The sequence below is a fragment of the Mastigoproctus giganteus genome, chromosome 1, assembly GCF_048544385.1.
Source record: "Mastigoproctus giganteus isolate SK-2022 chromosome 1, ASM4854438v1, whole genome shotgun sequence".
Taxonomy (NCBI): domain Eukaryota; kingdom Metazoa; phylum Arthropoda; class Arachnida; order Uropygi; family Thelyphonidae; genus Mastigoproctus; species Mastigoproctus giganteus.
Genome location: NC_143575.1, coordinates 222,845,214 through 222,870,173, shown reverse-complemented (window position 1 = coordinate 222,870,173; position 24,960 = coordinate 222,845,214). Strand labels below are relative to the sequence as shown.

Below are 24,960 nucleotides of genomic sequence, written 5' to 3'. Positions count from 1 at the left end.
AGAGACTGCTGGGAATCACTGGGGTACAAATAAACACATAGGTTGTGTTAGGGTAGCTAAGAAAAAGAACAGGTTCATGTATACTTGTGTGTACACCAATGCTAGGATTTTAGTAAATAAATTTGATGAATTTGAGGTATTGCTCAAAACATCAAAGGCAGATATTGTGGGGATTTCAGAGACGTGGTGTCACACAGATATAAGGAATGCAGAACTGGAATTTGGTGAGTACAATGTCTACAGAAAGGATAGACAGGGTAGGAAGGGAGGAGGGGTTATGCTATTAGTTAAGAAATACATAAAATCCAAGGAAGTGAAGCCAGTCGACATCGCTGGACAGTGCAGTGTCGAGTCAGTTTGGTGTGACATAAGCATTGGGAGATCAAAATTGAGAGTAGGAGTGTTCTATAGGCCTAATGATTCTGATGAGTATAATAAGAAACTGTACGGGGAAATAGAGTGGGCCAACAAATCAGAGAGTCTTATAATGGTGGATTTTAATTTCCCAGATATTGACTGGAATTTGGGGGCTTGTCACTCACACACTAGCAAGGCTTTTGTGGATTTATTGGATAATTGTTTTCTACATCAGCATGTTCGGGAGGCAACTAGAGGGAGTAATACTCTTGATTTGATTATCAGTAGTGATTCTTCATGCATTAAGAATCTGCAGGAAAATGAACCACTAGGTGGCAGTGATCACAGTCTGCTGAAGTGGGATTTACTCAAAGAGGTAGTAGTGGCATGTGATGCAAGAAAGCAAATGTATGAGCTTATGCAGCATCAGCCAAAAAAAAAAAAAAAAAAATCACACCATTCCCTCCAAATGCCTGTCCAGTTCCTCCTTAAATTTATTCAACCTATCAACTTCCACAACGACAGATGGAAGTTTGTTCCAGCAATTAACCACCCGCTGGCTAAAGGCAAATTTCCGCACATCTATTCTACGTCTGTCTTTTCTTAATTTGAATTTATGTCTCCTTAGATTCGTAATCTGAACAAGTGGAAGGATCCCATCAGAATTCAGCGTGCTCAACCCATTCAAGGCCTTATACACCTCAATTAGATCACCGCGCAGGTGCCTAGTCTCCAGCCACTGCAATTTGCAGAACTTAAGCCTTTCTTGGTAACCCTTCATTCCCCTCACCAATGCCCTTCTCCGTACAAGCTCAAGCAAAATCTACATCCTTCTGAAAATGAGACCTCTAGACCTGTACGCAGTACTCAAGCTGTGGCCTGACCATTGCCTTATTCAGAGGGATAATCACCTCCTTTTCCCTGCTAGCAAAATTCCTATATATCATTGACAAAACCCCATGACCTGCCCTGGCAGCCTGTCTGCATTGCTCAGAAAACTTCATATCTGACTGCACAATTACTCCCAGGTCTTTTCCATTTTCTACCACCTTAAGTGTTGTACCACACAGTTGGTACGTTTCTCTGGGGTTACTTCTGCCCATATGTAGTACTTTACATTTGTCAAGGTTAAACTTCAGTTGCCACTTCTTAGCCCATATGCCCAAATTATCTAGATCCTTTTGCAGTAGCACACTGCCATTACTGTCATTAACAACCCTGCCAACCTTTGTATCATCTGCAAACTTCGACATTAAGCCTGATATACCTTCATCAGTATCATTGATAAATATACAAAACAACAGTGGACCTAACACCGAACCCTGTGGGACTCCACTAATAACATTAGTCCAAGAAGAGCAGCACCCATTGATTACCACCCTCTGTCTTTTAGCACTTAACCATCCTTTGATCCGTTGTAGCAACTTACCCTTAATACCATTCTGCTCCAATTTGTACAATAGTCTTCCATGTGCAACAGTGTCAAAAGCTTTTCTGAAATCCAAATATATGATATCAAAATTATTTTTCGCATCCAGTTCCTTTGTAACCACATCATAATATCCTATCAAATTTGTCAGACAAGACTTTCCCTTAACAAACCCATGCTGTGTCTGAATTATTGCTGCAGTCTTGTCTAGATGATTCTGCAATGCATCTTTAACCAGCGACTATTATCTTACCCGGAACAGAAGTTAAACCATTAGGTAACTACCATTAGGGGTAAAGGGAAGGGTTATTGCTTTCGTAAAGGTGACTACGATGGACTGAGACAGTATTTAAATTCTATACAGTGGGACCAACTGATGATGTTACCAACAGCAAATTCAAAATGGGAAGCATTCAAAGAACTTATCTTGGAAGCTACTAGACTTTACATACCAACTAAGAAATATTGTTCAAGGTTTAGGCCTAAATGGATAGCTGAACTAATGAGACATATGGCAGAGAAGAAAAATGCATGGGATACATATAAATTAACACATGACACAGAAGCCTGTGACAGATACAAGTTGATCTGTAACCAAGTTACAAAGGAGGTTAGACAGGCGAAGGCAGATTACGAGATATCTTTGGCAAGGGATGCAAAGAAAAACAGCAAAGAGTTCTTTACTTATGTAAACTCTAGAAGGAAGGGGATGAATCAGATTGGTCCACTTGATATCGATAGGTCAACTGTTGATGATCCTGCTAAGGTAGCTAACAAACTAAATGAATATTTTGCATCGACATTCACACATGAGGAGTTATTCAGCGAGGGGAATGCCAGAGGTGTATTCAACTCTGGCAGTAAGCTAGAGAATCTTGTAATAACTGAGAGTAAAGTGGAAGAGAAATTGTTGAAGATAAACAGAAGAAAGGCACCTGGGGTGGATGGGATCTATCCAGTTATATTAAAGGAGGCAGCAAAGGAAGTAAGCAAACCCTTAGCCATAATTATGAGATCTTCCTTGGACTCAGGGGAAGTACCCATGGACTGGAGATGTGCAAATGTGACCGCAATTCACAAAGGAAGATCAAAGGGCGACACAAGTAATTATAGACCTGTTAGTTTAACTTCCGTTCCTGGAAAATTAATGGAGGCACTGGTTAAAGAAGCACTGCAGGATCATCTAGACAAGACTTCAGTTATAGCTCAGACACAGCATGGTTTTGTTAAGGGGAAGTCTTGCCTGACCAATTTGATTGGATACTATGATGCAGTCACAAAAGAACTGGATGCAGGGAATAACTTTGATATTATATACTTGGATCTTAGAAAGGCTTTTGATACTGTTGCACATGGAAGACTGCTGCACAAATTGGAGCAGTGTGGCATTGGAGGCAAATTGCTGCTATGGATAAAGGGGTGGTTGAGGGGGAGAAGACAGAGTAGTAATCAATGGACACTGCTCATTGTGGACTAATGTTATTAGTGGAGTCCCTCAGGGTTCAGTATTGGGTCCATTATTGTTTTCTGTATTTATAAATGATATTGATGATGGTATAGCAAGCTTAATGTCCAAGTTTGCAGATGATACAAAGTTAGCAGGGTTGTCAAGGACACTACTGACACTATGCTACTGCAACAGGATCTGGAAAGGTTGAGCAGATGGGTTGAGAGGTGGCAAATGAAGTTTAACATTGACAAATGTAAAGTACTACATATGGGAAACAGCAACCCCAGAGCAACATATCAACTCTGTGGTACTACACTGACAGTGGTAGAGAATGAAAGGGACCTGGGGGTGGTTGTGCAGGCAGATATGAAGTTTTCTGCTCAGTGCAGAAGGGCTGCAAGAGTAGCTCATTGTGTATTGTCGATGATATATAGGAATTTTTCTAGCAAAGATAGGGAGGTGATTATTCCATTGTACAAGGCAATGGTCAGACCACACCTAACTGTATACAGGTCTGGAGGCCTCATTTCAAGAAGGATGTAGAGATGCTGGAACTTGTACAGAGAAGGGCAACAAGATTAGTGAATGGAACAAAGGGGTGCTCTTACGAAGAATGGCCTAAGTTTTGCAAATTACAGTGTCTGGAGACTAGGCACCGGCGAGGTGATCTGATAGAGGTGTATAAAGCCTTGAATGGTTTGAGCATGCTCAATGCTGATGGGATTCTTCCTCTTGCTCAGAATAATCACCTGAGAGGCCATAAATTCAAATTGAGGAAAGACAGATGTAGGATAGACGTGAGGAAATTTGCCTTTAGCCAGCGGGTGGGTGGTTGGTGGAATAGACTTACATCCCTTGTCGTGGAAGTTGATAGCCTAAATAAGTTTAAGGCTCAGCTGGACAGGTATTTCGAACGAACAGAGGGGTGAAGTGGAAGTGGTTATTTTTTATTTATTTATTTTATTTTTTTATTTATTTATTTATTTTTTTTTTGGCTGATACTGCATAAGCTTGCTTTTTTGCATCAAATGCCTCTACTAATGCTAATGGTTGGCTACCATTAGGGCCAGAAGCAAGTTTTCTACTCGTAGACTGTTCAAAATCTAGTTGGACTGATCAATAACTGCTTTACAATTGTTGCGAGCTTTGGTGTAGGCAGAAAATGAAATTGAAGAATTGGAAACAAGCCAATTACGATATGCAACGTTCTTCTCTTGATGAACAGCCTTATCACATTTATTGAAAAACCAAGGTTTAGATAAAGGACAAGATTTTAGGGTGGAGTGTGGAATAAAGGATTCCATTCATATAAGAATAATTTCACCCACACGATCTGAGCAAACATTGGCATCAGAAATTTTGAAACAGTAGTCCGACCAGGTCATCCCATTTTGGGAGGTCATCCCATTTTGCATTCTTGTAATGCCAAACAATACAAGGTTGGGAATAGCAATGAGATAAAGACTCCATTGGAGAAGAGACAATCACCAAGTTGTGATCTGAGGTACCTAAAGGACCACTCACTTCGACCATGTACTTAGAAGGGTTGTTTGCATGAAAAAGATCAAGTGTGTTGGCTGTATGGTTAGGATTGTCCGGTATTCTTTGTAAGTAAATGAACAATCTGTGCAAGGTCATTAGAAATTGCAACAGCCTCAGCATCTCGACCAGCTGGGTCGGTGTGACTAGAAACGGAAGCCAGCTGGAGTTGTGAACATTAAAATCACCAAGGAAAATTACCTCACTGTTAGAAAGTTGGACTGGAGAAAGTCAAGTTGCAAAGAGAGGAAGTCAAAGAGCTACAAGTGATTAAAGTGATTAGTGGAGTTGGCAGAATGGTAGAGACAACAGATGAATTTGACACAGGGGTAGAGAGATTTTAAGCCAGAGAAGATCAAAGATAGGGGATTCCAAATTGCGAAGTCTCTGACAGGGAATATCAGAATGGACATATGCACAAATACCACCTTTGAGGTGAAAGTAATCATACAGTGAATAATTTGGGCATCTGAGACGAGCAGTAGTTGAGTTAACCGATAACTGAGATTCTGTCAGAAAAAGTATATGGTGGTTGGCAGACTGCGAGTGGAAATGGACTTCGTTGAGATTAGAATTGAAACCACGTATATTTTTGAAATGAACTAGGATGTGTTTGGGAGGTTTAGATCTTTTCGCAGATAAGCTTAGTCTATTAGTTTGACAATTCATGGTGTATTCAATAGTAAGAAAAAGAGGGGGGTGACATGCTGTATGAAGTAATGAAATTTTTGGATATGGCATGCACATGCTAAGAATATACCCAGATCCTTGACATAACGTGGCCTTGACAATGCCCCCCGCATACACACTACTCGGACTCCCTCCAGTCACTATCTGGCAGAGTATAGGTAGCAATATTATACACTAGCTGATCCAGAAGCATCCTAAAGAGTTACCAATATGTTTGGTCTGGTGTGCTAACTAGCAAGTCTTTGCGAACACAGTTTTAGCGCTGTACCCTCGAAATGTTAGGAAGATTGGATCTCGCCATGATATTTATCATAACCTCAAAAGTCTTCAGTCATACTGCATGATGAAAGAGATGGGGAAGGGTTGACCAGAACTTGGCTCTGGGGACTAAACACGGGTTCCACCACTTCAAGCCTTCAATAAGCAAAGTGGTGGTATTGCACCGGTTGATGAGAGTCATCTACCACCTAGTATTGCCTGGTAACACAGCGGGATGGCATTCCTCCATGTGGTGTGGGAACCACATCTCGACCTCTGCTTACGGTGGTTCATACCTGGATGGTCACCCACAGTGTGCTTGTGCATGGAAGTTATACCCAGTATTACTAACAGTCCCACCCTCGTGAAGGTGCAAGCAGAGGATTTGGCTGTCACAGACTGTCCGGACTTCGCCAAAATTGCAACATTCAAAACTTGAATGTTGCCTGAATATTAGTTCCATCAGCGTTTTAGACTCCGAGATAGCCAGTACAGTTTGTCTGGTATATTTGAGAGAATGTCTGTGACATCCTCAAGGACCATTGTAATAAAATTTTACTCTTTTAAAATGATTGCATGAATTTTGCCTAGTATTGGACGACTCAGAGATATGTTCTCGGGTGTGCATTTTTGGTACTTGGTATTTTCTTGGTATTTTCAATACCAAGAAAATTGTGATTTAAAAAAATTAATGAATGAATGAATGTAGGTGTGGTGAAGTGATGTTATTTAAATTCTTGGACTTAAATAATTAATTTGCTAATTATCAATGTATACATAAATATAGATTTTTTTTTTTTTTTTTTTTTTTAAGAGGCTAACTAAAATCCTATGAAGGAAAATGACTTGTAAAGAACTTCAATTGGTAAGTGTGTTTATGTGGATTTTTTGTAATTATTAAAACTTCAAATTAAAATGTTATTATGCACTGTTTTTTTTTTCTTCTCTTTTATGTCATGAACAAGTTTTTTTTTTTTTTTTTTTAATTTCTTTTTCCCTCATTAATAACTACAACAGTACACACTACTTCATGAATAGTTTATTATAAAAATAAAATATTAAATAAGTGTATGCATAAAATAATTTCAGAATTTACTGATTAAAATAGAACTAAAAGCATTAAGGATTTAAAAGCTTTTAAAGGTGACAACCTTCTTTGTCAACACTGAAGTTTAGTGTGATGGCAGGATCATGATTCACTGTCTAGCCAAAGAATCTGTAACTACTGTTGACAAATGGGGTGATCACCTCTGAAAGTCATATAAAACACTGAAAACATTTCAGTGTTTTATTTTGCAAGTTTAATGATGCTTTTAACTCTGTTTTTATCGTTTTAATAAGGTGTGTCTGAAAAGTTTTATGACTGATTTTTTAAAATGATATTACCTGCTCCCATGCAATGGTGACTATCGAAACTATTCACTATCAAGTCTGAATTGATTCTGTGAAGTTTTGCCAGAATTTTGCTGATTAAAAAACTTAAACACAACTTCTGGAAAGTTGTGTTTAAGTTTGCGTAGTAAAACCACATCGTCATGGATTCAAGGACCAAGAAAAGTGTGGCAATAAAATTTTGTTTTAAAGCCAGAGAATATATATCTGGTGAGTACAGCTTATGGACACGAAGCACTATCATGATCCAACATTTTTTGCTTGTATGGGTAGTTTCGTGAAGGGCGGGAAGATATTCAAAGTCGCCTATCCCAGTCCTGCCCAACAATTGAAAACAGCTGTTAATGTAGGATCATTGCTTGTCCCTCTGAATAAAAAAAGCAAAGTGTGCTTGCATTTTGTACTGCATGCATTGACAGTGAACAGAAGGAGGAATGAGGTACTGCATGTTGAGATGGCAGACAGTGATCCAAACTTTTATTAAAAAAAAAAAAAAAAAAAAAAAAAATCATAACTGGTAATGAATTCTGGTGCTTTGCTGTATGAACCCGAAACAAAAAGACAATCAGCGCATAGATTGGAGAAAATTCACTGAGGCTGAAAGAACTCTGAAAATCTAGAATCATAATGATGGTGGCGATTTTTTTTATTATTTTTTTTTTATTGGCAAGGAGTTGTGCACAAAGAATTTGTACTGGAAGGACAGGCAATCAACTCTGAATTTTACAGAAGAGTGATGGACAGACTGTTGAAAAGAATTTGGCATGTTAGGCCAGACATGGGCGAGTCAGGTGAGTGGTTCTTGCTTCACAACAGTGCACCTCCACACAATGTGACCATTGTCAAGCAGTTTCTCACATGGAAGTGCATTACAGTGCTTTGCTATTCCCTGTCTGCACTGGATTTGGCACTGCTGAATTATTTTCTGTTCCCCAAAGTGAAATCCCACCTGAAGGGGCATGATTTTGATAACGTTTGAGATCCAAACCAGTTCCACAGAGCCATCCAGAAGCCGTATGGCCGTGCAAAGAGGTGTATCGAATTACAAAGGATGGACTTTGAAGATTAAATAGTAATAAATTTTTTTTGCTTTGATTTCGATTTTTTATGAAGGTAGTCCTAAAACTTTTCAAACGCACCTGTAGTTTAGGATTTCACTTTGTAATGTTATTTTAAATATACATCTACAGAGTCATCAAAAAAGATGCAATGGTTTTGAGAGCGTATACTTTTTGTTTTATTCCACTGGCACTAAGTTTTAGGTCATTAAAAACATAAAACATGGGTTGAAGTTTAGCATAACTGCAGCCATTGTTTCTTTAATGTATATTTATACTTATGTATTTTTGTTGAGAACAGTTGTATATATGCATGAATCCATTAAAAATCCACAACAAACTAGAACATCCAGAACAAATAAAATGTTCTGAACATTTTTGGGGACAATTGTGTGCTGAGTGAAAACAAAATCTGTCCGTAGATTTTTACATGCACACAATTAGCTCTCAGCTGGCAGCCATACTCTCTGACATCTCTGTCTCACAGCATCATCTAAGGCAGGCAAGCCTATCATCTGCCTTGGACATGCGTTTCAGCAGCTGATTGGAATTCACTTTGGAAAACCCCAAATACAATAAAGTTCTTGTATTCTCTATTTTGCAAATTCCTCTGACCCAAAATTTGGACTTTCTTATTGGTCAGACTATAGTCTGTACAAGAAATAATAAATTTATTCCCACAAAAGGTGATAATCATTATACTGCATATTTCCTGGATCAAAATTAGCAATGTTCCACAACTGATTAGTTCTCTTCTTGAAATATGTGCAGGCATCCATAATTCAGTAATGCGGGCTAGATTTCCTCTGACAGGCACTACAGTAGCTGATGGGCTATTATTGTCACTGTAATTTGATCACAAAGGAGGTTAGGCAAGCGAAGGCTGACTACAAGAAATTCTTGGCAAAGGATGCAAAGAAAAACAACAGAGACTTCTTTACTTATATAAACCCTACAAGGAAGGGAATGAATCAGATTGATCCACTTAATGTTGGCGGTTTGACTGTTGATGATCCTGCTTAGATAGCTGACAAACTGAATGAGCATTTTGCATCTACATTCACACATGAGGAATTCTGTAAGGAAGAGGAGGACAGAACAGGGAGCTAAATGATTTTATAATAATGGAGAGCAAAGTGGAGGAGAAATTGTTGATGTTAAACATAAAAAAGGCCTCTGAAGTGGATGGAATCTGTCCAGTTATATTGAAGGAGGCAGCGAGGGAAGTTAGCTACCCTTAGCCATAATTATGAGAGCATCCTTAGATTCAGGGGAGGTCCCCATGGACTGGAGATGTGCAAATTTATCCCTAATTCACAAAATAGAGGTCAAAGGATGGCACAAATAATTATAGACCTCTTAGTTTAACTTCTGTTCTGGGGAAAATAATGGAGTCATGGTTAAAGAAGTGATGCAGGATCACCTAGACAAGACTGCAGTAATAGTTCAGACAGCATGGGTTTGTTAAGGGGAAGTTGTGTCTGACCAATTTGATTGGATACTATGATGTGGTCACAAAGGAACTGGATGCAAAGAATAATTTTTATATCATACACATGGATCATAGGAAGGCTTTTGATACTGTTGCACATGGAAGACTGCTGTACAAATTGGAGCAGTGTGACATTGGGGGCAAATTGCTGCTATGGATAAAGGGATGGTTGAGTTGGAGACAGCAGAGAGTGGTAATAAATGGACACTGTTCTACTTGGACTAATGTTATTAGTGGAGTCTGCCAGGGTTCAGTGCTGGGCCCATTGTTGTTTTGTGTATTTATCAATGATATTGATGAAGGTATATCAGCAGTGGCGTAGCTACCATGTAGACAGGCAAGGCAATTGCCTTTGGGCCGGTCTTTGGCTGTCTCCTCTTTTTGCAATTTTCATTAATTAAGTAGGGGCCTGAATATGTTCTTTGTCTCCGGGCCCGAAAAAGGGTAGCTACTCTACTGTATATCAGGCTTAATGTCCAAGTTTGTAGATGATACAAAGGTTGACAGGGTTGTTAATGACAGTAAAGACAGTATGCTACTGCAACAGGATCTAGAAAAGGTAGATGGGCTGGGAAGTGGCAACTAAAGTTTAACATTGACAAATGCAAAATACTGCATATGGGGTATCAGTAACCCAAGAGAAATGTACCAACTGTGTGGTACTACACTCAGGGAGTTGGAGAATGAAAAAAGACCTGGGAGTAATTGTGCAGTCAGACATGAAGTTCTCTGAGCAGTGCAGACAGGTTTCAATAGCAGGTCATGGAGTTTTGTCAGTGATATATATAGGAATTTTGCTAGCAGAATTTTGCTAGCAGAGACATGGGGGTGATTATCCCCTTCCCCTTGTATAAGGCAGTGGTCAGACCACACCTTGAGTACTGCATACAGATCTGGAGGCCTAATTTTAGGAAGGATGTAGAGTTGCTAAAACGAGTAGAGAGAAGGGCAACAAGATTGGTGAGAGGAACAAAGGGGGTGCTCTTACAAAGAAAGGCTTAAGTTCTGCAAGTTGCAGCATCTGGAGACTAGGCACCTGCGAGGTGATCTGATTGAGGTATATAAGGCCTTGAATGGTTTGAGCAGGCTTATTGCTGATGGGATACTTCCACTTGCTCAGATTAAGAATCTGAGGGGGGCATAGATTCAAATTGAGAAAAGACAGTTGTAGAATAGATGTGTGGAAGTTTGCCTTTAGCCAGAGGGTAGTTGATTGCTGGAACAGACTTCCATCAATTGTTGTGGAAGTTGATCACTTAAATAAAGTTAAGGCTGAACTAGACAAACATTTGGAGTGACTGGATGTGAAATGGGAAGGTTTTTTTTTTTTTTGGCTGATGCCATATAAGCTTGCTTTCTTGCATCATATGCCTCAACTAATGCTAAAAGTCCAAGAGTAAAAAACTAGTCACAATTTCTGTTCTCTTGCTGAGGCTTTTTTTAAGTCCAATTCTGAATAAGCCTGGCTTTCGTTTTTATCACTTGGACTTTATTAATACTAATACATGGAAATAAACAATAGAATAAGCAGTAAGGTAATGAAAGTAATTCATTTTGAAGAAAAGAGAAATTAGCCAAAAAATTAGCTATTAATAATTTTTCAAAGCCTGTTTTAAGTTACATAACTTCTCATTTTTTAATTAGTAATATGGTCCTGCCCTATCATTGTGGAAATAATAATAATAATAATAAAAAAAAAAAACTTAGGATAACATAATCCATTCAAAGGTAAGTGAGGCAAACTTTAGATAGCATGAGCATCATGGTGGTGCATGAAATGTTGACTTATTTATATCATTAGATTCCATCAACTTCAGGTTATTTTCTTTTAGCTTTAACCACTTCAATCAACCTCAACTTATTTTCTTTTAGCTTTAACAACTTCTCTTCCACTTTATTTTCAGTTGTCACAAAATCATTTAGCTCCTAACTGAGTATATTTCTGGTCTTCCCATCCCTAAAAACTTCTTTGCAAGTGAATATAAATGCAAAATATTTATTTAGTTTGTCAGCAACCTGAACAGGATCATTAAGAGTTATGCCATTCGTATCTAATGGGCCAATGTTATCCATTTTCCTTCTAGTTAACATTAGTAAAGAATTCTCTGCTACTTTTCTTTGTATTCTTAACCAAGGACTTCCATAATTTGTCTTAGTGACTTGATTGAAGACTAGTTTGTACTTACTAAAGAATTCAGTGTTCTCTGCTAATTTATAGTAATCCCATGCATTTTTTTTTTCTCTGCCCTCCATCTGACATCCAATATCTAACAGAGCTATTGCTCAAGGTCTAAATCTTGAGCAATAGCTCTGTTGGTAACGTCTGTGATTACTTTCCTTCCATTTAGAATTTGCAGTTGGTAATGTCATCAATTTGCCCATTGAAAATAATTTAAAAATTGCCTGGAATCACTGTAGTTGCATTTATGAAAGCAAAATCCCTTTACTTTAGCCTTGACAGTAGTTATATCTTTAAGTAAATTCCATATAAATATATTGTGATTATAATATAATCATAATATATTCATGTCATATTACTTCTTTATCCGGGTATTCTTAATGCATGAAGTGTCACGGCTATAATCAAATCAGGAGTACTGCATCTCTAACATGCTGCCATAGAAAACAGTCATTCAACAAATACAGAAACATTTGTGCCATGTATGTGACCAATTCGCAGGTTCCAGTCAGTATCTGGAAAGTCCCCCATTATCAGACATTATTTGGCCTATAATAGACTCTCTCATTTTAGTTTTTTGTGCTTATTTCACACCAGACTGACTCACAGGTGCTTGCTTTTGAGAATAATGTAACTGGGAGCTCCTCAGGGACTCAAGTTTGGCCTCTAGAACAGAATAACCAAGTGCATAGGGACTTGGTTATTCTTTGATTCATAGGGACTCCATTGTCAGGGAAATATTTTTTGTAATAAGGATAGGTGGACTAGAACCACGGTATGTCTGCCAGGAGCAACAATTAATATCAACAGATTGTTAGATTTTAAGGGGGGTAGAAAGAATATTATTATTCATGTGGGAATTAATGATATTAAGCACACACAATCTGATGATTTGTTAGACAAATATAGGGGCCATGCTGATGAAATTCCGCGAGTTAGGTCAGAATGTCTGTGTCTGCAATTCTGCCCAAGCAATGATAGGAGGAATTATATGCTTGAAAGCCTTGTGGATTAACTCAAGGTTTGAAGGACTCTGCAAGGCTTTTGGGGGAAATTTTTTATCAGCTTGGCCTGCACTTGTAGGTAGAAGGAATCTCTTTTGTAGAGACGGGATACGTTTAAACAAAGTTGGTGCACGGGTTTTTGCCAGTATCATTGAGGATACCTTAATGGTTCAGGGGTAACTGCTAGTTTGGGGGGAACAAGGATATTATTGATATGTGCTTATCTGATAATATTGGTCAAAGTGATGCTTTTACATACTTCAAGAGTTCTTGTTTGTTACTGCAGCAGATCATATTAGCAAGATGTTGTGAGGGCAGAAACGGTTTCAAATGAGCAGGTAGCTAATGCCAGGGAAGCAAGCTTAAATAACTTCAAGTATGTTGAGCTAGTTAACTATAGAAGAACACTAAGGCTTAATTGTTTATACAGTAATGTCAGAAGTATCGTCAATAAAATGAGCAAATTCAAACTGCTGTTTAGGACAAGCAATGCTGATGTAATAGGGCCTACGGAAACGTGCTGCCACCTGGAGATAGGGGATGATGAGTTTTAATACGGTATGTGCAATGTATTTAAGAAGGATAGGGCAAATAGAAGGGGTGGTGGGGTCATGCTTCTTATCAAAAGCACCTGAGTATGATGAAAGCTTTTCCAGATTCACCCGTTTCGTGTGTTAGTATAGAATCTGTATGGTGTGAGATAGTTTGAAGCAAAGGTACAATGAGAGTGGGAGTAATCTACAGGCCAGGTGATTGGGAAGATTATGATGAGAGCCTCTACATTCAAATGGAATGGGCAAGTAAGAGTGAATGTCTTATTATGGGTGATTTTAATTTGCCTCTAATTGATTGGAGCAAATGGGAAGGAAACTCAGCACGGGGGATAAAATTTTTATATCAACTAGATGATTAGGGAAAAGAATATTCTAGGCTTGATCATCACCCATGAACCAGATGACATAACAGTACAGGTAGGGCCTACAGTACCGGGATCCCAGTAATTTTTTTCAAGTATTGAAACAAAAAATACCGGTTTTTCAGTACTAATTTAAAAAAAAAATTGTTTATAATTTAATCACAAAGGTTATAAAATCACCTTTTATGTGATTATGACGTCGTTATCTCTACTAGCAAATTTTCGATAAATTATCGATAGGACACCGTGCAACATTGCCACCTGTCCACAATTCTTGGACAACTTCATGTCTGACCATATCCTAATCCCCAAGTCCCGTTCCTCCACTACTGACTTTAGTTCAACTCCACTAATTGTATAAGTTATTTTGGTGTTGCTGTTCCCCAGGTGTAAGACCTTGCATTTTGCTGAATTAAAGCTTAGCTGCCACTTTTCTGACCATCCCAGAAATCTATATAGGTCACTCTGAAGAAGCTCTGCTTGGCGGCGATCATTAACTACTCTACTGATCTTTACATCATCTGTAAGTTTAGACCTCACGTCCTCTATCCCTTCATAGATGTCATTTAAGATAATCAAAAACAATAGTGGTCCCAATACTGATCCTTGGTGAACCCCACTTCTTACATTAACCCAATCTGAGGAATAACCATTTATCACAACACTCTGTCTGGTGCCCTCAAGCCATTGTGCTATCCATCTAAGGATTTTCCCAATGATTCCAGCCTGCTCCAACTTATAAAGTTGGAGCAGGCTGGAATCATTCCCTAAATCCAGCTCACGAGTGACCTGTCAAAATGGCTAACCAGATTTGTTAAACATGATTTTCCTTTACAAAACCATGCTGTGTATCCTACAGAATTCCATTTCCATCTAAATGATCCTGAATTGGGGTTGCCGATCTTTGATCATTGCCTCCGTGATTTTCCCTACTACTGAAGTTAGACTAGCCGGTTGATAATTTCCCATTACACTCCTAGAACCGCCTTTATGTTCCAATTTACACCAATCCAATGGAATCTCTCTCTCTCTCTCTTGAGTCCAGTAATGCTCTCATAACCAGCCTTAATGGTTCAATGCACTCATAGCTAGCCTTAATGGTTCAATGCACTCACTTGCTGCCTCCTTTAAGATTATAGGGTATATGCTATCAACCACAGGAAGCCTTACTTGCCTGTAGATGCGAAAGTTCTCATTAAATAATCATTTGAAATTTCAACATCATTAATTACATTTTTTTCAACTTCACTTCCATAATATCTCATTGACACAAAGGGTTTTTTTAATGTAAATATCGATGCAAGGTAACTGTTGAGTTCATCTGCAACTTCAGCTATGCTATCTAATGCCCATTACATAAGGGTCAAATCTGATTTGTGCTTCTGTTCTTTGCATTTATATATGTGAAGATTCCTTAACTGCACTCTTTGCTCTCTTTATTCCTTATCCCCACTCTTTGCTGTCTCCCAGACTCAGTAAAGATACTCTAGTGAAAATTATACTTCGTTTAATAAAACGTCTTTCTCCTCCAGAAAATGATGAACATAATTCTTTGTTGGAAGACCAACGTGGAACAAACGTCAAGTGTTCCGCAAATTCTTTCTAAAATAAGAAATTGCCTGACTCCAATGAGATTTTAAAAGATGAACTTGAGTCGGAAATTAATGAAATACTTTTAACTATTTTTGCTAAAAAAGTTCAAAGCCTAGAAAATTTGGACTGAGATCGTCTACGATTATCTCAGTACAATAGCACCATCTAGCATAGAATCCGAAAGGGCATTTTCTCTAGCTAATCAAATATGTACCAAAATTATATCCATTTTAAACGATCATACTATTGATTGCTTATGTTTCTCAAGAGCTCACTTTATTCGGAGAGGTAGTGTGGATGCTTAAACATAACTAAACTTTGCAGTAAAAATATGTATTTTTTTGATTTTAGAATAACTATATTTTAATGTTTTTTTGCAGAATATTTATTATTGCAATAAAAGTTTATTTAAAATATGAATTCAAGTAATTACAGTACTTTTTTTTTTTTCCCTTACTTTATTGCGCCTAATTGACAAAAATTTATTGGGAAAAACTTGTTTTTGGAATACCGGTATCTCGGTTTCATAAATTAAAAATACCGAAATACCGGTATTAAGATTTTGACCGGTACTGTAAGTCCTAAGTACAGGAATCAGTAGCAGGAAGTGATGACTTCTACGGTGGACAATGAAGAAGGAGGTAACAGTAGTTAAAGGCAAAGAAATGGAATATAATTTCAGGAAAGGAATTTACGATGGCTTAAGGTGCTACATGGCCTCTATTAGCTGGGTAGATATTTTACAGAGAGTGAATACAGTTGATTTATGGTATACCTTTAAAACAATCACAGAAGCCTTGAATGCATATATACCATTAAAAAAATACTCCATGAGGAGGATTCCAAGTTGTATGAATAATGAAGTTGCCAGATTACTTGAGCATAAAAAGATGGCATGGAAAAGTTATAGAGCAATAAAAAGTACTGAAGCCTATAACAGCAACAAATTGATCTGTAATAGTGCCACAGAAAAGGTTAGGCTGGCAAAGGCAGAGAAATTGCTGGCAAAGAGAGAAAGGATTGGGGATAAGGAATTCTTCACATATATAAATGCAAAGAAGAGAAGGGCAAAACCAGATCGGACCCTTACATAATGGACATGGGATAGTATTAGATACCCCAGCTGATGTTACAGATGAACTCAATAGTTACTTTGCATCGATATTTACTAAAGAAAAACCCTTTATGTTAATGAGAAATTATGGGAGTGAAGTTGAAATATGTAATTAATGATATTGAAATTTCACATGATTATTTAATGAAAACGTTCGAGCCTACAGGCAAGTAAGGCTCCTGGGATTGATGGCATATAATTTTAAGAGAGGCAGCAAGTGAGTGCATTGAACCATTGAGGCTAATTATGAGAGCATCACCAGACTTGGGAGATATTCTGTTTAATTGGAAAAGTGCCAATGTTTCTCCAATATGTATGAGCCGTTCTAAGAGTGTAGTGTGAAATTACAGACCAGTCAGTCTTAACATCAGTAGTAGGGAAAATCATGGAAGCAATGATCAAGGGTGGAATTCAAAATCATTTAGATAGAAATGGAATTCTGAAGGATATGCAGCATGGTTTTATAAAGGGAAAATCACATTTAACAAATTTGGTTAGCTATTTTGACATGGTCACTCATGAGCTGGATTTAGGAAATAATTTCAACATTATTTATTTAGATTTCAGCAAAGCATTTGGCTCAGTCCCACATGAGAAGTTACTTTATAAGCTGGAACAGGTTGGAATCACAGGGAAAATCCTTAGGTGGATAGCAGGATGGCTTCAGGGCAGGAGGCACAGAGTTGTGATAAATGGTTATTTCTCAGATTAATCATTTTTATCTGAGGAATAACCATTCAGATTAACTATTCCTCAAGGATCAGAATTAGGACCACTGTTGTTTTTGATTTTCTTAAATGATATTGATGAAGGGATAGAGGGCATGATATCTAAATTTGAAGATGATGTAAAGATTGGTAGAGTTGATCAGCACCAAGCAGTACTTCTTTAGAGTGACCTAGATAGACTTGAGGGATGGTCAGATGGGCAGCTTTGCTTTAATCCAGCAAAGTGCAAGGTCTTACACCTGGGGAACAGTAACCCCAGTGAAACTTTGAGCTAAAGTCAGAAGTGAAAGAAAGGGACTTGGAGTTACGATATGGTCAGATATGAAGTTCTCCGAGCATTGTAGACAGCTTACAAGGAAGGCCCATGGTGTCCTATCGATGATTTATTGAACATTTGGTAGTAGAGATAAGGATTTTGTAATCCTGTTATACAGGGTGTCTCAAAAATACACGGCATAACTTCAGGAATGAATTCCTCATATGTAGACAAAAAAAATATTTTATATCAACATAGTCCCGGAAATGCTTGGTTCCCGAGTTATTAACCGGAATGTCTTATCTCCCGCAATGTCTTATCTCCCTTCATCACAAGGTACTGACAGAATCTGGTGGTTTTCCATATCAACCAAGTACTCAAATCAGGAGCAAGCAGATATGCACTTTATGTATGGTTTGGCAGACGGCAATGCTCTGGAGGCTTGTCGTTTGTACCATGAAAGGTTCCCAGAACGAAGATGTCTAGACAGGAAAACGTTTTAAGGTGTCCATCGGCGCCTTTGTGAACACGGGTCCTTTACACCTCGTGCTGCCGTCAGAGGATGACCAAGATCTATGACCCATGAAGTAGAGGAGATTTTGGATGTTATGCATGCCACTCCTGGAATCAGTACACGCAGAATAGCAGTGCAACTGGCTGTTCAACGTTCGATTATTTGGAGAGTGTTACAGAAACACCAACTGTATCCTTACCATCTGCAACGGGTATAGGCCTTGTCACCAGCAGATTACCCTGCACGAGTAATGTCCTGCCAGTGGTTCTTGCAGCAGTGTGGTACAACTCCTCACTTTCCTGCCTTAGTGATATTCACAGATGAAGCACAGTTCACATGAGATGGAATCCAAAACTTTCACAATCAGCATGTATGGGCTGAGGAAAACCCACATGAAATTCTTCCATTACATCACCAACAGCGGTTCAGCCTCAACATCTCAGCAGGTGTTTTTGGTGATAAGTTATTTGGGCTCCATATACTTCCAAACAAACTCACAGGGCAGGCATACAGAAACTTTCTCGAAAACAACATGCCTGATTTCTTGGACGACACGCCACTGATCATTCATCAACAAGCACACTTCATGCACGATGGCGCTCCCGCATATGTCAGCCACCTAGCCCGCAATTACCTGAATCGAAGGTTTCCTGGTCGGTGGATAGGTAGAGGTGGACCAAAACTGCCTGGCCTCCACGCTCACATGATTTAAACCCACTAGATTTCTTCTTTTGGGGCCATTTAAAGTCATTGGTGTATTTGACTCCGGTAGCTGACGTAGAAACTCTCAGCAATCGAATTGTGGCAGGTTGTGAGACAATATGAAACATGCCAGGAATTTGGCATCGTCTTCGCGAGTCCATGAGACGTCGATGTGAGGCCTGTATTCAGGCAGAAGGTGGACATTTTGAACAATTACTATAAGGTGATGTGAACAGTTAAGTGTCATAGACAGACCTTCAAAACTTGGAAACCAAGCATTTCCGGAACTGTGTTGATATAAAATATTTTTATTGTCTACGTATGAGGAACTCATTCCTGAAGTTATGCCATGTATTTTTGAGACACCCTGTATAAGGCTGCTGTTAGACCACACTTGGAATACTGTGTTCAAGTATGGAGATCGCACTTGAAAAAAGACATTGAGCTTCTTGAAAGGTTCCAAAGACTGGTAAATCACCTGGTTAGATCGGCAAAAGGGCGTCCTTCGAATATGTGAGTTGCACAGCTTGGAAACTAGGCACCTTAAAGGAGACTTGATTGAGATGTTTAAGTTAAATGATTCTAGAACAAGGGGCCATAAATTCAAATTACAGGGGAGATGTTTAGATTGGATTGCAGGAAGTTTTATTTTAACCAGTGAGTTATAAATTACTGGAATAAGTTACCTTTATGGGTGGTAGAGGCTGACAGTTTGGATAAATTCAAATGTCAGCTGGATAGTTAATGTATGGGAGGAGGGAAACACATAGGTTGTCTATTTCCTTTTCTTTTATTATTTATTAATTATTTATTTTATTTTATTTTTGTATTATTATTATTTTACCTTTTTATTATTTCTTTCTTTTCTTTTTTTTTTTTTTTTTTGGCTGGTGCAGCATAAGCCTTAGACTTCCTTGCACCATATGGCCATTACTAATCCTAACATTGCAATGGCCATCCACATCATCTTGGTGCACTACCTTAGATTCTGTGTGCTTCTTATCCAAGCATGTTATTCCTTCCTATCCCATCACCTGGTTTTGGCGCATTATAACCTTAGTTGCTAATGCGCCAATAAAACCCAACAACCAACCAATCTTCCCATCCCATCTGTCCTTCCTGTACACACGTACTTACCATATTCAAATTCTGCATTGTTTGTCTGAATGGCACCACGTTTCCTTAAAATTCATCAAATTTAATATGCTCCTAGCATTATTTATATATTTTGCTTCGTATGTGTATGTAAGTTTCAGGTTTTCAGGCATCCCTTGAATGTTGCTGCCCAGGTGCAGTGCACCCCTGGCTGGCACCCTTGGGACGTCTCACCCCTGACCATATACTTTTTGAACTTCCATTTCAGGAGGGACGTGCTGTAAAAGGTGAGAGAGAGGGAGTGGACAGTACTAACTCCATGTCTGTGCCTTTTCTAAATACTGATGTTTTCAGCTGATTTTTCTGTAATGTGGATGTTAATATCTTGGTATGAGAGGGTGTTATTATTTTTACATTCTGGAGAGAATTGCATTGTCATTGGTGGTGTTTAAATTAGAATGAAAGTAGTTGAAGACCCCTTCACTGTGGTTCCATATCACTGGTACCTTAGCATATTAAATCCACTATTTACAGTGGGTGCTTCCTGGGCCTGAACACTTCAGCCAGGAAATGAGGCAGAGTTAAAATAATTTACAAAACACATTCCAGTAACCCCACCATTTTATATGGCAGTTATGAATCCCATGTGAATATCATTGTCAAGTCTGGTAGTATATCAGTACATTTGCTTAGAGTGTAGTGTTTTTTAATTCTAATTAGAGACAAAGTTACATGTACTTAATATCCTCTTGTGGATGACTACCATATCAGTGGATGTGAAGTAAGCTGGTCTGCTGTTAATTCTTGTGTTTTCTGATGCAGTCTCATTAAGTACTTCAGAGAAGTGATGAAATAATGGAGAGTTTGAGAAATAATGCTAAATCACTGAATTTAGTTATGGTCCAGTTAACATCAAATAGTTACAATGATGAAGTTTTTACTAGTAATGGGTGCTTTATTGTTTAAAAAATCTTCATCCCAGTTCAGGCACTTATTCTATTTGCACTCCAGCTTTTTTATACCCAGTTCATAAAGTCTTATTATAGCTATTGGCATCATTATTTGTTGGCTTCCTTTGCTTCAATGCCCATGTGGAATCAGTGTCCTGCCAGTTATTTTTCAGTCTTCCAAGAACATGAAAATGATAAGGTGCCAAGTACGGGCTATAGAGAGGATGCTCAGTCACTTACCTTTGCAGTATCTGGATAATTCCCATAGTGTATTGAGCTGTGTGTGGTCATGCATTGTTGTATAACAAAATGACACCATCAGTCGCACATCTGGATCCATTGTTTTTGATGGTAAATTGCAGATCAGCTTTGAGGATTTGTTCATAATTTTGTGAGTTGACTGTTTTACCTCTAAACTTGAAATGCAGCAAGTCCCTCTGTGTCAGAAAAAAAAAAAAAATGTGCATGTAACTCTCCCGGTGGGTTTGAAATTCATGAATTTCTTTGGCTGTTGTGATGCTGGATGTTTCCACTGCATGTTGCATTGCTTTCTCTCTGGCCCAAGTACCTGTATTATGCCTCATCCAAAGTCACTATGCAATCCCATTTGCGGATGTTTTTGTTCATTGTTGAGACACTTGGGAACCTACATTGTGCAAACTTAACCCCAGAGGCTCACATCAGGTGAGTATGAGCTTGGCAAACCCAGGGTCGTGAGCTGGATATCATTCTCTTTCTTGGTGATTCCTCTCTCTCTCTCTCTCACTCTCAGGGTAATTTGGGAATTTTTTTTTTTGGCTGGTGCAGCATAAGCCTCAGGCTTCCTTGCACCATATGGCTAATAATAATAATAATAATTACGAGCAAGCAGGTATACTTTCACAATTTTTTTGCTTTTGATTATAACCTTAACACAATCCATTTATTTGCTTGTCCTGCAAAGACCCCCCAGCAGGTCTTGTAATCTCTAATACCTCACTTTTCAAGCTACTGTAAGTCTCAATAGAAGCAATGCAAGAATCACTTTCACATCTTCTTTGGGACTGCTGTTAATCTATTAGTCTGTGTCCCCCCCACCTCCCCAGGTAAGCAGTTTTCTAACCCATTTAACACTTCCTTGATAGCATCAGTAAATATTCTTGCATTCCTTCTATTTACTGTTAAATTAAATGTCTCTCCTGTTAATCAATGCAGACCACACTGAGGAAAATTTTACCCCCGAGTTTTGCAGTCTCTCCAGGGCCTGGCCAAGGAAAAGGTCCTTATCATTTGTTGGTGTTCTATTCAGCGATTGATTACAGTGCTGCATGAACTTTGCAAAAATGATAAGCAGAGAAGACTTAAATTCAGTGTATAGGCAAAGGGGAAAATTTCAGTGTTACACAATTTGTTTTCTGATGAAACTTGTTTTCATTAGGACAGGACTACTGTGGAACAATCAGAATATACAGTTTGGGCAGTAGACCCTCCCTGTAGGCATTATGAGAAAAGTAGCCACAGAGGATACTTGTGAAAGTGACCATCTGGGTAACCTTGTCGAGTTATGGTTTAATTGTGCCCTCTTCAATGAAACTGTTAAATAACAGTGGTATCTGCATATGCTTGAAGAATGACTTTCTACTGAAACTCAGCTTCCTGTGATCACTCAGTTTCTATGTAATAGTATTACACTGCCTATAATTAATATCATGTTGGATCTCTTTTGCACACTTGTTTTGTCCTCACACCTTATCATACTGTTATTCTGATCATCACAGCTGCAGGTATTTTTGGCCTCCTCTGAGTCCAGACATCAACTCATGTGACTTTTTTTTTTTTTTTTTGTAGGGTTCCTTGAAAGAGGGAACTTTTGTGGAATAAACTCGCTGTTTCTTGACTTAAGAGCCATTATTGCTCTCAAGATTGTTGCAGAATCGATGAAGACTTGCCATTGAAGCATTATGAATGTATATTGGTGCACACCTGTAGAAACTTGTTTGTCAAGGTGGAGGACATATTGAATGTGAGGTAAAAATAAGAATATTTTCCAAGAATCTGAGTAATAACCTTTATGACAATTAACAAATAATCAGATTTCTTAGGAAGCATTTAAACGTCAACATTTCACATGCTACTGTGGCTTTATAGCTGCATGCCTCTACAGCAGGAGGTATGATCTTTTAGAATTAGATCATGTAATAGAGACTGATGCAAATTTAGCTGAATTTTTTTACTTTTTAAGGAGGATTCAGTTATACAACTTATGACTACTACTTATTTGTCCACCTTCATTTAACAAAGGTGACAGGCACAATTCAACTATGGTTGCTCTCGTACTACCACTAAACTTCCACTCTAACAACAACATCCCTACCTCCAAAATGTTGCAGGAGAAAGAATAAGAATAGTAATAAAATGTAGCCTCAGTTAATATTTAACAAATTGTTAAAAATTTAACTGAGGCTACATTATTCCTTTATTTTGTTTATTATATATTAAGCTTATAGCAACTGTTTATAACAAATAACCATTTAGTTTCTCTTCTCTTATAATAAAATAATACATAAAATGTTATATGAAGAAAATATTTTTAAAACATGTAAATTTATTTGTTATTTAAATGAAAAAAGGTAATTATGCATGTTTTATTTTCTCTAACTGAAAGCTTTTATTTTCTGTAAGGAGGAGCTCGAAGTCTTGAGATCAATTTATGATAGAGATGAAGGCTTTAAGGAGACATCACCTACAACTTTTCAGTGTATGGTGAGTAATAAAAAATGTATTTATTTTCTTTGATTGTCACTTTAATTGCTTTACACTATGTAACAAATTTAAAAAAGGTTCTGTTTATTTGTATTTATTGTTTCTTTGTGAAATTGAGTGTGTTGATTCCAAATGTGACTTTAGTTTTTGCATAGTGCCAGAGGTATACCCAGAAATGAAAGAAAAGTAAATATTTAGTGTGACTATATGATATTCATTAACATTGTTTGACATCTATAAACAGTGTTAATGAATTACAAACTATTAATCTTTGTTACAAGTAAACAACAAAGTTAAAAAAAAAAAAAAAAAGTCGCACATTAAAAAGTAGAAATCCTCTAGTTAATGTCAAAAATTTCCTTAAAAATGTATATTTGGATGCCTTTGCCTTGGTCACTGTGATCATCCTGAATCAAGAACCAAGTATAGTCACTCATCGTAACTTTATCCCACCTTCTTTAGTACCTCTTCTCCATTGACTGTGTGGCCTAGTGAGATCTTTCTCACTCTCCCTGTACGTTTTGCTAATGTTGCTTAGATTTGGTCTGAAAAAGTCAATGTGAGAGTAAAGTAGCAGAGCTTGATTGACATTCTGCATCCCATTTTTCCATAATTTTTAGTGAACTTTTTTACAAAGAAAACCATTCACTACAAGGCAAAATAACTGCCAGACATTTTGCTGAGCTTATCATTTTTCCTTCAAGTTCTTGTGAAGCTAACATCTGCTTAATTGTGGACTAATAGATATGCTACCTTTCAATTTTGTATCAGCCAGTTTTGGAAACAAGATTCAAACATATGCTTGAAGGTATCATTTTGAGAATCCAATTCTTTAACAAATCGTTTGACCAGTCCTAGCTTAATATGGACTAGTGGACTCAAGGCTGTTTCTTGGAACAAGGGATTGTTTACTACAGAGTATGCACCAATCCACACCAATTCTGGTAGACCATTCTCTTCTCCTGTAGTGATGATGTACAGCTCTGATATCTCAGAAGTAAAGAACACAAGAGAACTTAGTGAACCACCTTGCAAACTCAAAGGAAATCTCGAATCTTGGAATCACCATAGACGTCCCACTTGTACTGGTCATACTTGATATTCTGTAACGCATGCTTCATTCCATAATCTTCTTTAATGTCAATGATGTGTGTAACAAGAATTGGCAGTCATATAATCCCATTGTGAAGAAACACAGCTTTCACACTTTTACTTAAACTGTCTATGAAAAGACGCTAGTCTTCTGGATTGTGACTAATATTAATTTCTTCATAAAGAGCCCAATCAAAACAATAGCATAGGGATTCTGCAACAGTATAAAAACATTAGCAGAAAGGCCTTGAGCATCGGGAATAAGTATATTGGAAATAAATATTGCTACAACCGACAAAACAGTAAAATAAAACTTTAATAAAAATATACAGTGAGAATTAAGAATATAATACAAGAATAAATTATGAGGAAACTATTAAAAGACCAAAAGTAAATATACTAAAAGTGAT

The 24,960-nt window shown here is 37.8% G+C and overlaps 1 protein-coding gene across 3 annotated transcripts in view; it reads left to right on the top strand.

Annotated features, from left to right (window-relative positions):
- Nucleotides 1-24,960, top strand: part of LOC150091543 (RWD domain-containing protein 4) — a 108,832-nt gene that overhangs the window by 14,863 nt on the left and 69,009 nt on the right. For all 3 annotated transcript variants that reach the window (XM_090384490.1, XM_090384496.1, XM_090384486.1), the window contains exons 2-3: nucleotides 6,538-6,588; nucleotides 23,378-23,458. In XM_090384490.1, the coding sequence (XP_090240616.1) occupies nucleotides 6,565-6,588; nucleotides 23,378-23,458 (105 nt within the window). In that variant the 5' untranslated portion in view covers nucleotides 6,538-6,564. The remainder of the gene's footprint in view (nucleotides 1-6,537; nucleotides 6,589-23,377; nucleotides 23,459-24,960) is intronic.